The sequence below is a fragment of the Polyodon spathula genome, chromosome 13 (genome assembly GCF_017654505.1).
Source record: "Polyodon spathula isolate WHYD16114869_AA chromosome 13, ASM1765450v1, whole genome shotgun sequence".
Classification (NCBI taxonomy): domain Eukaryota; kingdom Metazoa; phylum Chordata; class Actinopteri; order Acipenseriformes; family Polyodontidae; genus Polyodon; species Polyodon spathula.
Window position 1 is genome coordinate 42142164 of NC_054546.1, and position 12276 is coordinate 42154439.

At 40.2% G+C, this 12276-nt stretch overlaps 2 protein-coding genes across 2 annotated transcripts in view; one reads left to right on the forward strand and one right to left on the reverse strand.

Moving 5' to 3' along the window:
- Window positions 1-12276, forward strand: part of LOC121325447 (copine-2-like) — a 29279-nt gene that overhangs the window by 6955 nt on the left and 10048 nt on the right. Inside the window, exons 2-12 of the mRNA XM_041267923.1 lie at window positions 391-575; window positions 2384-2563; window positions 2775-2849; window positions 4027-4098; window positions 4196-4279; window positions 5323-5412; window positions 6290-6388; window positions 8397-8483; window positions 8814-8873; window positions 11096-11229; window positions 11619-11673. Coding sequence (XP_041123857.1) covers window positions 408-575; window positions 2384-2563; window positions 2775-2849; window positions 4027-4098; window positions 4196-4279; window positions 5323-5412; window positions 6290-6388; window positions 8397-8483; window positions 8814-8873; window positions 11096-11229; window positions 11619-11673 — 1104 coding nt within the window. The 5' untranslated portion in view covers window positions 391-407. The remainder of the gene's footprint in view (window positions 1-390; window positions 576-2383; window positions 2564-2774; window positions 2850-4026; window positions 4099-4195; window positions 4280-5322; window positions 5413-6289; window positions 6389-8396; window positions 8484-8813; window positions 8874-11095; window positions 11230-11618; window positions 11674-12276) is intronic.
- Window positions 10623-12276, reverse strand: part of LOC121325448 (PSME3-interacting protein-like) — a 34720-nt gene continuing 33066 nt past the window's right edge. The window contains exon 8 of the mRNA XM_041267929.1: window positions 10623-10660. Within this exon, the coding sequence (XP_041123863.1) occupies window positions 10653-10660 (8 nt within the window). The 3' untranslated portion in view covers window positions 10623-10652. The remainder of the gene's footprint in view (window positions 10661-12276) is intronic.

The window sequence follows — 12276 nt, forward strand, 5'->3', positions numbered from 1 at the left end:
CTGCCCCAGTGCTCAGCCTCGTGTGCTGCTGCTTTGTTCAGAAGTCTTAGCGGCAGCTTTCTGCTGGCTTGTGGATGTTGAAAATCTTGTGGCTTTCACACAGCCTCAGTTCATCGTGCAATAAAGAGAAGTAACACAGCTGCTCCCTTTTTGCACTTGCAGTCTGATGAGGCTGATATTGACGTGTTGAATGTGTTTTTAAAGAAACTGCTGTGGTTTAAATGTTTAGAATGCTTTGTTGTTGACACTGAGTGTGTGATCTACATTCTCAGCTATCAGTGTAGCTACTGCAAATAGGTTCCAATGGAGACATGACTTATAAGAAGAAGAAGCGGCAGCAGCAGCCTCGTTGCTCTTGTTCACGTTGTTGGTTATCGCTGTGCTTTGCAGGCTGTTTCACAGACTACATGGCCTACACACTGAGCCCTGCCCCGGGGGGGCCTGTTGGGACCACATACTGCGTGACCAAGGTGGAGCTCTCCGTGAGCGGGCAGAATCTACTCGACAGAGATGTCACCTCCAAGTCAGACCCTTTCTGCGTTTTGTTCCTGGAAGTTAACGAAAAGTGGAAAGAGGTAGGTAATAAATAAATAAATAAATAAAACCACACTGCACAGAGTGAGTAATAAAAATAAAGAGCTTTAAACACAACATCACAGTTCAGCTGACCTCCTACGCACAATAATAAACAAAACTAATTACAACAAATAAATGAAAACCCCAAATGTACAATATATAATTTCAGCTTGGTGACATGGACAAATCACTTGTGTTCATGTGGCTTGTATGTCTGCAGAACCCCTTCGAGGAATTGCAGCCTTATTATGTACTGTTGGGTGTATAGTATTCCTTATGTAATTCACTGTAGCTTATCTGTCTATCTATCTGTATATTACGAAAGGTGAGAGCTATCCAAGAGTCTGCGGGGTAAGCTAGCACCTCCTAGTACTCCTTCCAGTTGATCTAGCCCTTTATACCTGGTGTTCAGTGACTCTTTGAACAAGGATACGAATGAGAAAGGTTAGTTAGAACTAAACATCTAGTCCTGAAATCAGCCCAAAGCACATATAAAAACCAGTCTGTGAAGTAATAATTGCAACAACACTCAAATCCCAGCCTGTCATGAAAGCTGTTTCAGTTTTAATATATTCAGGTCAGATTGACCTTTTATGCAACAGTGCGTGGTACAAGCTGAACTGTGGGTGGCGTTTACAAGGCGGGGCTCAGCGCCTTTGTGAAAGGAAGTTACTGAATGAGAGCATGAATGAGATGAGAGTCCTTGTAGCCAAGGTAACCCAGCATGCAAGATTTATGTTGGAACAGCATCAGATGATTGAATATTAAAAGAATGAAAAAGAAAAAAAAGTACAAGTGCAGAAGATGAGGTAGAAAACCCGCTAACTGCTAAATAAATTAGCATTCATTGGCATTTCCTTGAGGTATAATCTTTGGATTGAAAATGCGTTTGTCCTGATGATTTTAAACAGCCGGATCTTAGTACAGCCGGCCTGAGAGTCTGACACCCTTTCCCTGTATTTGCTTTGCATGTTGTGAGGATGATAATCAATAAATCACAATTGATCCCAGTGTCTAAAAAGTCTCTTAACAATTATCTGCTGGCAGCGGTGACGCTGGAATAATTAAACTCCAAACTCTAGCCAACACCTTTTAACCTCGAGTTAAATGTCAGGTTCACTGAACGTGGTCTTGTTTTTCTTCAGCCAGTTCATCAGACACACCTTTCTGAAATGCGAGACCCCCGACCCTTTTCTATTTCCAAGCAACCGCAGGGACTTCTGTTAGAAAGAGACATTGCTTGCCAGCTGCCGAAGCAACATCATTTTCAATAACAGAGGGAGGTGGGGGGGGGGGGGTCGACCAGAATCATAATGCATCAGAACAGCGCAGATATGAGAATTGCTTTGGCAGCCCCAAACAAAAGGAAATAATACATGCCCCATGAGCCTAGCATTCCCTGTGAATATCAATGACATGCATACAGGTTTGTTTGCTTTGCAGAGGAAATTGAATGGGAGTGGCACACTTGCCAGTGTAGCTGTGGGGTAAGCCTCAGGTTTAATAATCCTCAGTAATGTGGTGCCAGGGGGCTGGATCATCAGCAAGAACAAAAGACAAGTGCCTTGCCGTTGAGTCATAGAGCACAGTTATTAGTCACCACTGTTTGTTTTCTTCACTTTTGATAAATAGGCTTTGAAACCTGCAGTTTAATCATGCATTACTATTATTATTATTATTATTATTATTACTGATTTGAAAGTGTTGATATAACGCCCACCCTAATGTTTTTATTTGTTTGATGATATTAAATGCACACCCTGTCAGTTGTTGTTTTATCCTCTTGTTTTTTTTCCGTGCTTTGCAGATCAGCAGGACGGAAACAGCTATAAATAACCTGAACCCTGTTTTTGGGGTGAAGTTTGTGATTGACTATCACTTTGAGGAAATACAGAAGCTGAAGTTCGCCTTGTTTGACCAGGACAAGCCGAGCTTGCAGCTATACGAGCATGACTTTCTGGGCGAATTCACCTGCACTTTAGGAGTGGTACGTTTTCACTGGAGCAGCAGATTGCATTTCTGTGAACCTGTGCAAAGTCATAGTGAAGTTTCTTCATGACTGTCATTACAGTGCAATCAGTGGAAACTAATGCATCTACAATCTAGTGTGCTTAAAAATGTAAAAACTGTTTAAAACCTTAAATCACTTTATGTAATCCTGGCATTGCATTAGTTACCCATTTGCTGTATTTTTTCAGGTAGTTTCCAGCAAGAAACTGACAAGACCACTGGTGCTGGGAAACGGAAAGCCAGCTGGAAAGGGAACGATAACGGTACAAGTAAACTGGGTTCCTTTATTAGTGTGACAGTAATGTACTGGGGCCCATTCAATTGATCTAATCAACAGCTGGTCTAAATACGGCTACTGAGATCATTGAAGTCACCAGGGGGCTGGGGGTTTAGAGCTGACACTGTATTAGATCAATTGAATAGAGCCCCATTGTCTTTGCTGTGATCAGGGCTAGAGAATTACAAGGGAGGACCACTGCACTGGCACTGGTGTGTATTGCTGTCTGTTCTGGTAAAGTCCCAAACCTGGGAATGATTTCAGTGTGAAATATTTCCGAGGCCTTCTGTGGGGCGATTCTCAAGGATTTTCTTTCACCTTGTTTTCTGAAACGATTAAATGTTGAAGAGATTTGAGCATTTAGGTATTGTATTGTTTCCGCTCTGCCACCATGACATGCTTTTCCTGCTGAATGTGTTCACATGCTGTGTATTTCATGGATGCAGTTCTAGGTGTGGCACAGGGGCTAGCTGGAGGGGTTGGGCAGCTCCTATCTGTAGGTCTATTCAAAGCAAACTGGGAAGAGCAGGAGAGGAACGTTACTCATGCCCAAGTCAACATGCGCAGGCACACGTCACAGTGACCTCTGATATGTGGGGAAAAAAGGATCATAAAACCTGAGATTGCAGAAGGAGTGAAGAACAAACGTGATCTTTACACCCCGCTTGTGTTCATCCTGAAGTGTGGCTCATGATCAGTGATGAGCGTTTCCTGGTGGAGGAGGGGAAGCAGTCTTTGGAAAACGTTGCCTGCGTGTTGGAAAAACTGTCTTGCTGTTCAATTCTATTGGAATGTGAAGACTTGCATTCACACTTGGCTCCACCCCCCACCCCCCCAGTGATGGTGTCCATTCTCTCTAAGCTATGCACCCAAAGTAAACAAACCCCTGTCCACATTATCAGAAGTCCTTGTCTAAAAAGTGTTTTTTTTCTTGTGATAAAAGGAAGCTGCTGTCAATACAGTAAACTAAAAATAATACCCAAGAAGAAAGGAAAGCTAAACATGTGACATCTTTGAGCCAAATGGCTGTTTTACAATAAATCATTTACAAATAAACTGTATGGGTGTCTCCGTGTGTGTGTGTGTCTTATCTATAGATATTAAAAGACATGCTGTAGAAAAAAATGTTTTTTTCATTCAGATCTCTCTCTTTCTTCTTGTAGATAACTGCCCAAGAATTATCAGATAACAGAGTAATATCAATGAGCATGGCAGGCAGAAAGCTGGATAAGAAGGTAAGTCCGGAGCTTTGCTCCAGAATTGGAATTACTGTGCAGCCTAATCCGTACGAACCCGAAGTGAATTCCTAACCAGCTCTGCGTCTTGTTCCAGGATTTCTTCGGGAAATCAGATCCATATTTAGAATTTCACAAGCAAGGGGATGATGGGAAGTGGATGCTAGTGCACAGAACAGAGGTACGGGCTGTGATCTTTCCAGGAAAACCAACTCAGTTTTTTTCCATTCTACTGTTTGTTTTTCTGCCACATCAGTCTAAGAGGAAATGGGCCATGTGTGTCATTAACTATATTTTAGATTTTGTAAAAATAACATGTGGTTATTTTTGGATTGGAATATGTATACATATTTCATTCTTGCTGTAAAGAGAAAGGGGCATACATAACTATGTAATAACATGTGGTTAACCCATTATCCCTGCTATTACAATGTAACTACTGATGGAATATGGGTGCAATTACAAAGGGAATGGCTAGTTGTTACTGTGTTGTTACTATGAAATGACTAAACTGTGTTCAGAAGACCATTCCCCTGTATAACACAAGTAGGAGGCAGTGTGTTAGGAATTAATACAGTGTAATTACATGGTTATTCATGCACTGTAATCCGGAGTGCTACTGGTGGTAATGAAAACGGGGGGATTCTTCAACATTAAGCATTAAAATATTAAGCAGCTGCCCCAGCTACATTCGCAAGAGGAAGGTCTGTGTTTATACAATAGAAGTGACATGTGCAGTTTTTACTTTGGTACAGTACAGCTTTCTTATTTATATGACAAATACATGTATTTACTTATTTAGAATGTCAACATTTAAACGTTATGTTATGCCATAGTAATATCAATAGAATTATTTATCTTTTAGTTACTAGCTTTTGTTAGTTGGAAGTAGCTTGTCACGTCCAGCACATTGCCACCCAGCGGTGGTTTGTAGTTTGTAGCATGCCATTCAAGGACGTTCTCTTTTTTTGGAAAAGAGAGATACAAATTGTAACATAGTTTGCATTGCATGCCTGAATGCCTCGAACACGAAAGGATTTGATTCGTTTGGATCAGTCTTCGACTGGCTCTGTTCCATGGGGCTCCTGTGAAGTGGAGAACAGTGCATTGCTCTTGTTTTGTCATCGTGTCAAACCAGCCGTCGCTGGCAACAAGGGCAGCTGAGTAGCTGGGTTGAGATCGTGGGCGAGCGCTTCAAGAGATTTCTTGTGCTCTTGTTTGCAGGTTATAAAGAACACGCTGGATCCCGTGTGGAAACCTTTCAGCATGCCTCTGATTTCACTGTGTGGCGGAGATGTGGAAAAAACCATAAAGGTAACTTTTTTTGTTTACAGGAACCTTTATTTTTTAACAGGGTCCTCCCTTTTTAAAACTAAGTAAAAGACAAACCACAAACAAGAAAAACAAGCAAAAAACAAAAGCAGTGAAAGGAAAAGTTTAATGTTTCATATTGTCTGTAAGTTTCACAAGGACTGGCTTCACCACAGCAGTGAAGGAATCCAGTCTAAGAACCACTGGATTTAACTTACTAGATGGGCTGCCGGGAACAACCTGAGCAGAGACACTGAGATATAAACACAAGACAGATAGAGACAGATCATCCATGATCCACGATTCAAGAAGAATCCTGCCTGAATTCTGAACGCTTCAAGAAGAATCCTGCCTGAATTCTGAACGCTTCAAGAAGAATCCTGCCTGAATTCTGAGCACTTCAAGAAGAATCCTGCCTGAATTCTGAACACTTCAAGAAGAATCCTGCCTGAATTCTGAACGCTTCAAGAAGAATCCTGCCTGAATTCTGAACGCTTCAAGAAGAATCCTGCCTGAATTCTGAACGCTTCAAGAAGAATCCTGCCTGAATTCTGAACTTCAAGAAGAATCCTGCCTGAATTCTGAACACTTCAAGAAGAATCCTGCCTGAATTCTGAGCACTTCAAGAAGAATCCTGCCTGAATTCTGAACACTTCAAGAAGAATCCTGCCTGAATTCTGAATGATACAAAGATACTATACCAAGGGGCATTCTCAACTCAACATACTAGCGATGACATCACAATGGCATGAATGTATATAAAAAAAAAAAGAAACCTAGCCACAGTGATCCTATCCTAGCCTGTATTCTAAATGCTAGTAACATCTGATGTAATTGAATGTTGTTGCTTCTTCTTCTTCTTCTTCTTCTTCTCAATCAGATAATGTGCTATGATTATGACAACGATGGAGGCCACGACTTTATCGGGGAGTTTACTACGACGGTGTCAAAGATGTGTGAAGCGCAGAACACAACGGAGGTACTGACTGGCTTACCACAGCGCTGAAAGCTCAGAGCACAGCCGCCTGAAAGCATGGAAACTTGGGGTGCAAAAATTCATTAATTCATTGATTATTGATCATCTGTCCATAAATTTTCTGAGCTTCGATAACATATTGGTGAATCGATGCATCAAATTAAGGCCCTTTTTGAAGTCTCCTGTTGCAGGTTTGCATTAAAACCGTGAGTGTGTGAGAGTGCGCTTCTTTTAGTGCTAGTACGGTAAATTAGCGCGTTGCTAGGATACACACTTTAGGCCTCTACATTTCCGATGGACAAGCCAAAGGAGTAGACAATTGTATTCACGTTTTCTTGATTTAAAAATTAAGGCAATGTTGTTTTTTTTTTTTTGCTTTGTTTTGTTTTAAATCTATTAAACCTACCGTTTCAAAGCATGTTGTGTTTGGCTTACATGCCAATATTAATAAAAAGAAACTGAATTTAGTACGGCGGTTAAATGAGTCAGGATTTGTGAGATTAATTTAAATGTTTCGCATTGCTTTTGGACAAAATGTCAACAGTAATGAACAACCATAGTATATATATTTTTTTATTATTATTATTACAATGTTAAATGGACATCTAATGCAGAAGCAGGCATAGAAGTCCTTTGTATTTTTTTAAATATAATCTGAGGTGTTCTAATTTTGAATAGAAGTTGTGCCTTTTTATTTAACTATTATGACAAACTGTGTTTTTAGTTCATGGATCTTGAAACGTAATGTTTCTTCTTTATTTTGAAAAATAAAAAGTCAGTGGATCGATTATTGTTGATAAATGCCAATACGATAATCGAATATGAAATTAGGGTGCCAATTGCACCTCTACTGGAAAGTAGAAAGTACAAATATGCAGTCGCAGAGATCGAAACTCTGGTCGTTAAAACACTCTGAGCAGTTGCTTAGGGACTCGATGCTACACCTTTCCATGTGAATTTAAATTTCCACGTGAATGCAAGTGCTATGAAATAGCATGGTGGTAATGACAGAAACCAGCGCTATTCCACCTTGCATTCTGATGAAGCAGCATTGGACTGTTAAGCATTTGACCATCGTCTCTGGTTCAGATTATAAACCCATATATAAACCCCAAAACATATTTCAAACCGAAATGGATGCGCAAGATGTGTAAAAAATAAAGCCTTTTATTATGCGTTACCTGGAGAGAAGTACATGCTCAAACCAAGAACACATTGACATTAGCAAGCATGGTGTCTCGCTCTATACAGAGATCATCGCTGCTGCTGTTTTTTCCTGGGAGTATGGTGACATCATTTGCATTCCTATTAACTTCCATCATAATTGGTGTTTGTTCAGATGTGAGCGCTCAGGGTTTCTTTTAAAAGTCTACTCATGACAGCTTTTCTTTGAGATGCAAATAGGCTTGTCTATTTATGCCCTGCGTTGGGTTTTTATACAATAGCAATGGCATGACAATGTTCCCTGAAGAACGACTTACACGGAAACAAAGCCTACCTTAGCTTTTAGTGAAACACGGCAGATGGTGTTGGCTATTTATTTCCTGGTATATAAGTGCAGTATGTGTATAATCTATACATTGAGTTTATAACTAGCTGCTTATAAGGAGTAAGGCTTTGTGTGTGAATGGATATGTATTTAAATGATTATTATATATTTATAACCACTGGGAATGTTGTTCCCCAAAAACCTACTGTAATGAGAACGTCTTGTCTAAGTAGGACAAGCTACAAATTACACAAATTAGCCAAGTGACTTTTTTCCATCACCTGTGAGATTTGAAGATCATTTCAAATGAATGACCTGAACATCAATACATCCCCATTTTACCATGGTTGAAGAGATGCATTTAATTAACCATGTTTAAGCTGTATCAGAATGCACAGTAAAGGTTCACTACACAAGAATCTATTGCTTCTTTTTCCGAAACCAGCACTACATGGTATGGGATTAGACCTGTTTTCACAAGCACAGAGATTGAATCCCTTGTTTATCTTTTCTTTGTTGTAGATCGAGTTTGAATGCATTAACCCAAAGAAACAAAAGAAAAAAAAGAGCTATAAAAATTCTGGCATCATCATTCTGAAATCATGTAAGGTGAGTGTGACTGAAACATGTGAAGCTTAATCCCTTCCTTATCAGCTGGCAGCACTTTCATCATGCAGATACAGCCAGCCCGAAACAACCTTCTTTTAAAGGCATTCCGCAACAGCTAATCCATGCATGCATCTAGCATTCCTGTTACTGGAAATGCAGTCTCAGTCCTTTCTCAATGTGGTGCTTTTTAGTGAGACTAGATTCGTGTCAGCAAGCGTTACTAATACAGTAATGCGAACTGTTTTAATACAGTATTTGTTTTGTGTCGCTTGTCAGTTTTGGATAAGCTGCAAGAGTATGAGACTGAATGCCTCTCTTACAATTTTACAGATTGCAAGAGACTACTCGTTTTTGGATTACATTCTCGGTGGCTGTCAACTAATGTTTACCGTAAGTAATTTTAGTTTTGTAGTAAGTAAGTGTTAAAAAGAAGCTATGACTTCCAATGAGCTGTCCCCACGCTGTGTGCAGGAAAATGAGTAACAGTACGGTCCTGATCACTGCACAGCATGGAGCGAGTAACAGTACAGTCCTGATTACTGCACAGCATGGAGCGAGTAACAGTACAGACCTGATCACTGCACAGCATGGAGCGAGTAACAGTACAGTCCTGATCACTGCACAGCATGGAGCGAGTAACAGTACAGTCCTGATCACTGCACAGCATGGAGCGAGTAACAGTACAGTCCTGATCACTGCACAGCATGGATTTCCAGAGCTGTGTGACATCACTCTACACTGCAGCCACAAGTTGACTGGTCAGTTGTCTTTTGTGGTGGTGCTCATTCCTTGCTGTGAAGCTGAGGGAACACAAAGTCTCTGTGGCCTGAAACCTAGTCTCCTGAAACCAAGTTCCAAGCCACAAAGTGTCTTCGTGTTCCCTCAGCATTGCACTGTGGTCTTTGGTTTCCTGTTTCCAGGTGCATTGTGGTATGTTGCAATACATATCATGCTGTTTTTTTACTTGCATTTATTTTTGTTTCTGTCATTTTTACAAGTTAAGAAATACTAAAAGAAACATCTTCAATTCAATGCCAAGAGTTTCGACTAGAAGTATTTTTCTAAATGTCTCCAATGCCAACTAACTAACAAAAGAACTTGTGTGGCCCTTTATACTTAGCATGAACCCTATAACTTAGCATGAACTGGCAGGGGGGGTAGGGAATGGTGCTAAAAACAGGTATGAGAATACATTGAATATTTTTAGTTGAGAATAATACTTATAATATTAATGATAATAATAATAATAATAATAATAATAATAATAATAATAATAATAATATATAAATAATAATAATAATAATAACCTTGAAGACTGTAGAAAGACTGTTTGAAATGTGTCTGTGAACATTGTGGATGGTGAATGCAATTCCGCTTGTCCAGTGCACTGGTCTATATATAAATATAACAGGGTGTTTTTCTATTTACTCGCTGGTCTAAAGACACGCAGGAAGAGAAGATATGCGTTACTATGGAAACCACAGCGCTGTGCAGAAGCTTGAACTGATAAATGAAGGCAGTGATTCTAGTGAATAGGGGAAAAAATATGATAAATGAAGTTTTTTTTATTTTTTATTAAAGCATGAATCATTTCAATTTTAGATCTTTTTTTCAAATGTTTTTTTTCTATGCTATCTAGCCACATTTAGCTACAACAGATATGGAAAGGTTATTTAGAACTGCCATAATTTGGAGCCACTCTGAATAGCCTATTGTCCATTTTAAATGAACATTGATTAAAGATTGAGTAAAGAGTGAAATGTTATGTCACATGTCTTTAAAGATTTATAAGATACAGTGTTAAAAACAAATAGAAATAAATCAAATGCAGTTAATGATGTGTTGTTCATCCACACTTGCATTGAATTGCTGGCTCTCATTGTGAGGCTGTTGACCCCTCTTGTAATATACAGCATATTTAGACAGTGCTATGTTATAAAGCTGTACTGTGTACAAAGCGCAGGTTCCAGAAGCACACATTTCTATATCCAGTGAGACAGGATGCTTTCAGTTTCTATGGTAATGTACAGTTAGCTGCTATTCTCAATTGCAGTGGGGGGTGGGGAGGGTGTTCAAAAACGTCTCTGTATTCAGATCCCTGCAGAGTTGAGCTTTATTTCTTCATGTGCTGTTTTTTTCCTCTTCACATTCCTCCCGTGGACTGAACTGTTATTCAGCTGGAAGAGGAAACAACGAGATAATGCTCTGAAATGTGATTATTAAGCAGCACAAAAGATGTGCCATGTGCAGCCTGTGTTACAATCCCAGTAGCAACTGCATGCCCAACATCTTGCAATGTCACCAGACCGGTGTCACTCACATTATAATGCAAGAGCATTTACTGAGTGTTCGGTGTTTCGGGATCCCAATTATTGGATTTTATGGTTTTCTGGTCTCATGTAAAGCAAACAATGCGTTTCACAGCCAAAGAGGATAATTGGAGGAGCAGCTAAAGCCCTTGTCACATGGTTAATTAATTATACCAAAAGTTAACACTCTGCTTTGTACATTGGAGCGTGTGGATGTACCCGCAAGCCAGGCAACTTCATGCCAGCCACGTATAAATAAAATGACTACTGGATCATTACGTCATGCTTTTTTTTTTTCCCTAGGTTGGCATCGACTTCACAGCGTCCAATGGAAACCCACGGGATCCCTCCTCGTTGCACCATATCAACCCCATGGGGATGAACGAGTACCTGGCAGCGATATGGGCAGTGGGGCAGATCATCCAAGACTACGACACGTAAGCCCCTCCCACTATTGAGTGCTTGCAGTACGGTTAGGTATTATAGCAATGTGTATACAAACACCTCGATACACAGGTTTAACTGGTTCTTTATGGTTGTTTATTGATTGTTCGATTGTGACGGGCACGCAGACAACGGTACGATAACAACAGTTCTGCGATATGCAAAGTCACACATTCCAGCTATACCAATATCACAAGTTTGCACGTATGATTATGCATGCAGGCTGGACTGTGCATGTGTAAATGATATACTTGGCACACACTGTGTTCCGCTGTTCCCGGGGGGCGGCAGAGTTGTGCCTAATGTAGATGAGACCCAGCTTCAGGATTGTAGGCTTTTCTCTCTGTGCAGGATTTAAGGGATGATTCTTTTTTTCTTTCAGAGACAAAATGTTTCCTGCGCTGGGATTCGGTGCCCAGCTGCCCCCGGACTGGAAGGTAAACTGCTTCGGTGCCCAGGGTTTGAGTGACACTATTCCAGCTTCACCAGCAGGATGGTGATGAGGATGAACACAGCACCTTTTAGAGGGAATATCAGTGCAGAGAGACTAATCAGACTCTTTTATTACGCTTTGATGATCACTAACGTAATTGTAATTAGCTGGTTTAATGAAGCATAGTAAAACCATGACATAGCACTTGTAAACACATAGTCAATGAGTGGTGATGAGCAAACACAATATGGGCACAGTCTTTCAGATCTTCATGAAGAATGGGATTTCCTTGTATTCAGATCCCTTCAATATCCCTAGAGCTTGGCTGTGTAGGCTGAGCTGTATGTTTTTGTTTGGTCTTGCCATCACCAGTTTGATTGTGTGAAATGCAAGGATTCGGTTTTTTTTAGCAATATTACTTTAACCCTCTCCGCCAAATGATATTACTGGTAAGCTTGCAAACTCATGCAGCGTACGTGATTCAAGGGGTTTCAGTTGAGTGGTCCGATTTATTAATTCATGAATGAATTACTTATTGAAAGAGAAATATTGTTGATCTGCCTGTTTTGTTTCGGCTGCCCGATTAGTGGCGGGTACTAATTTATGT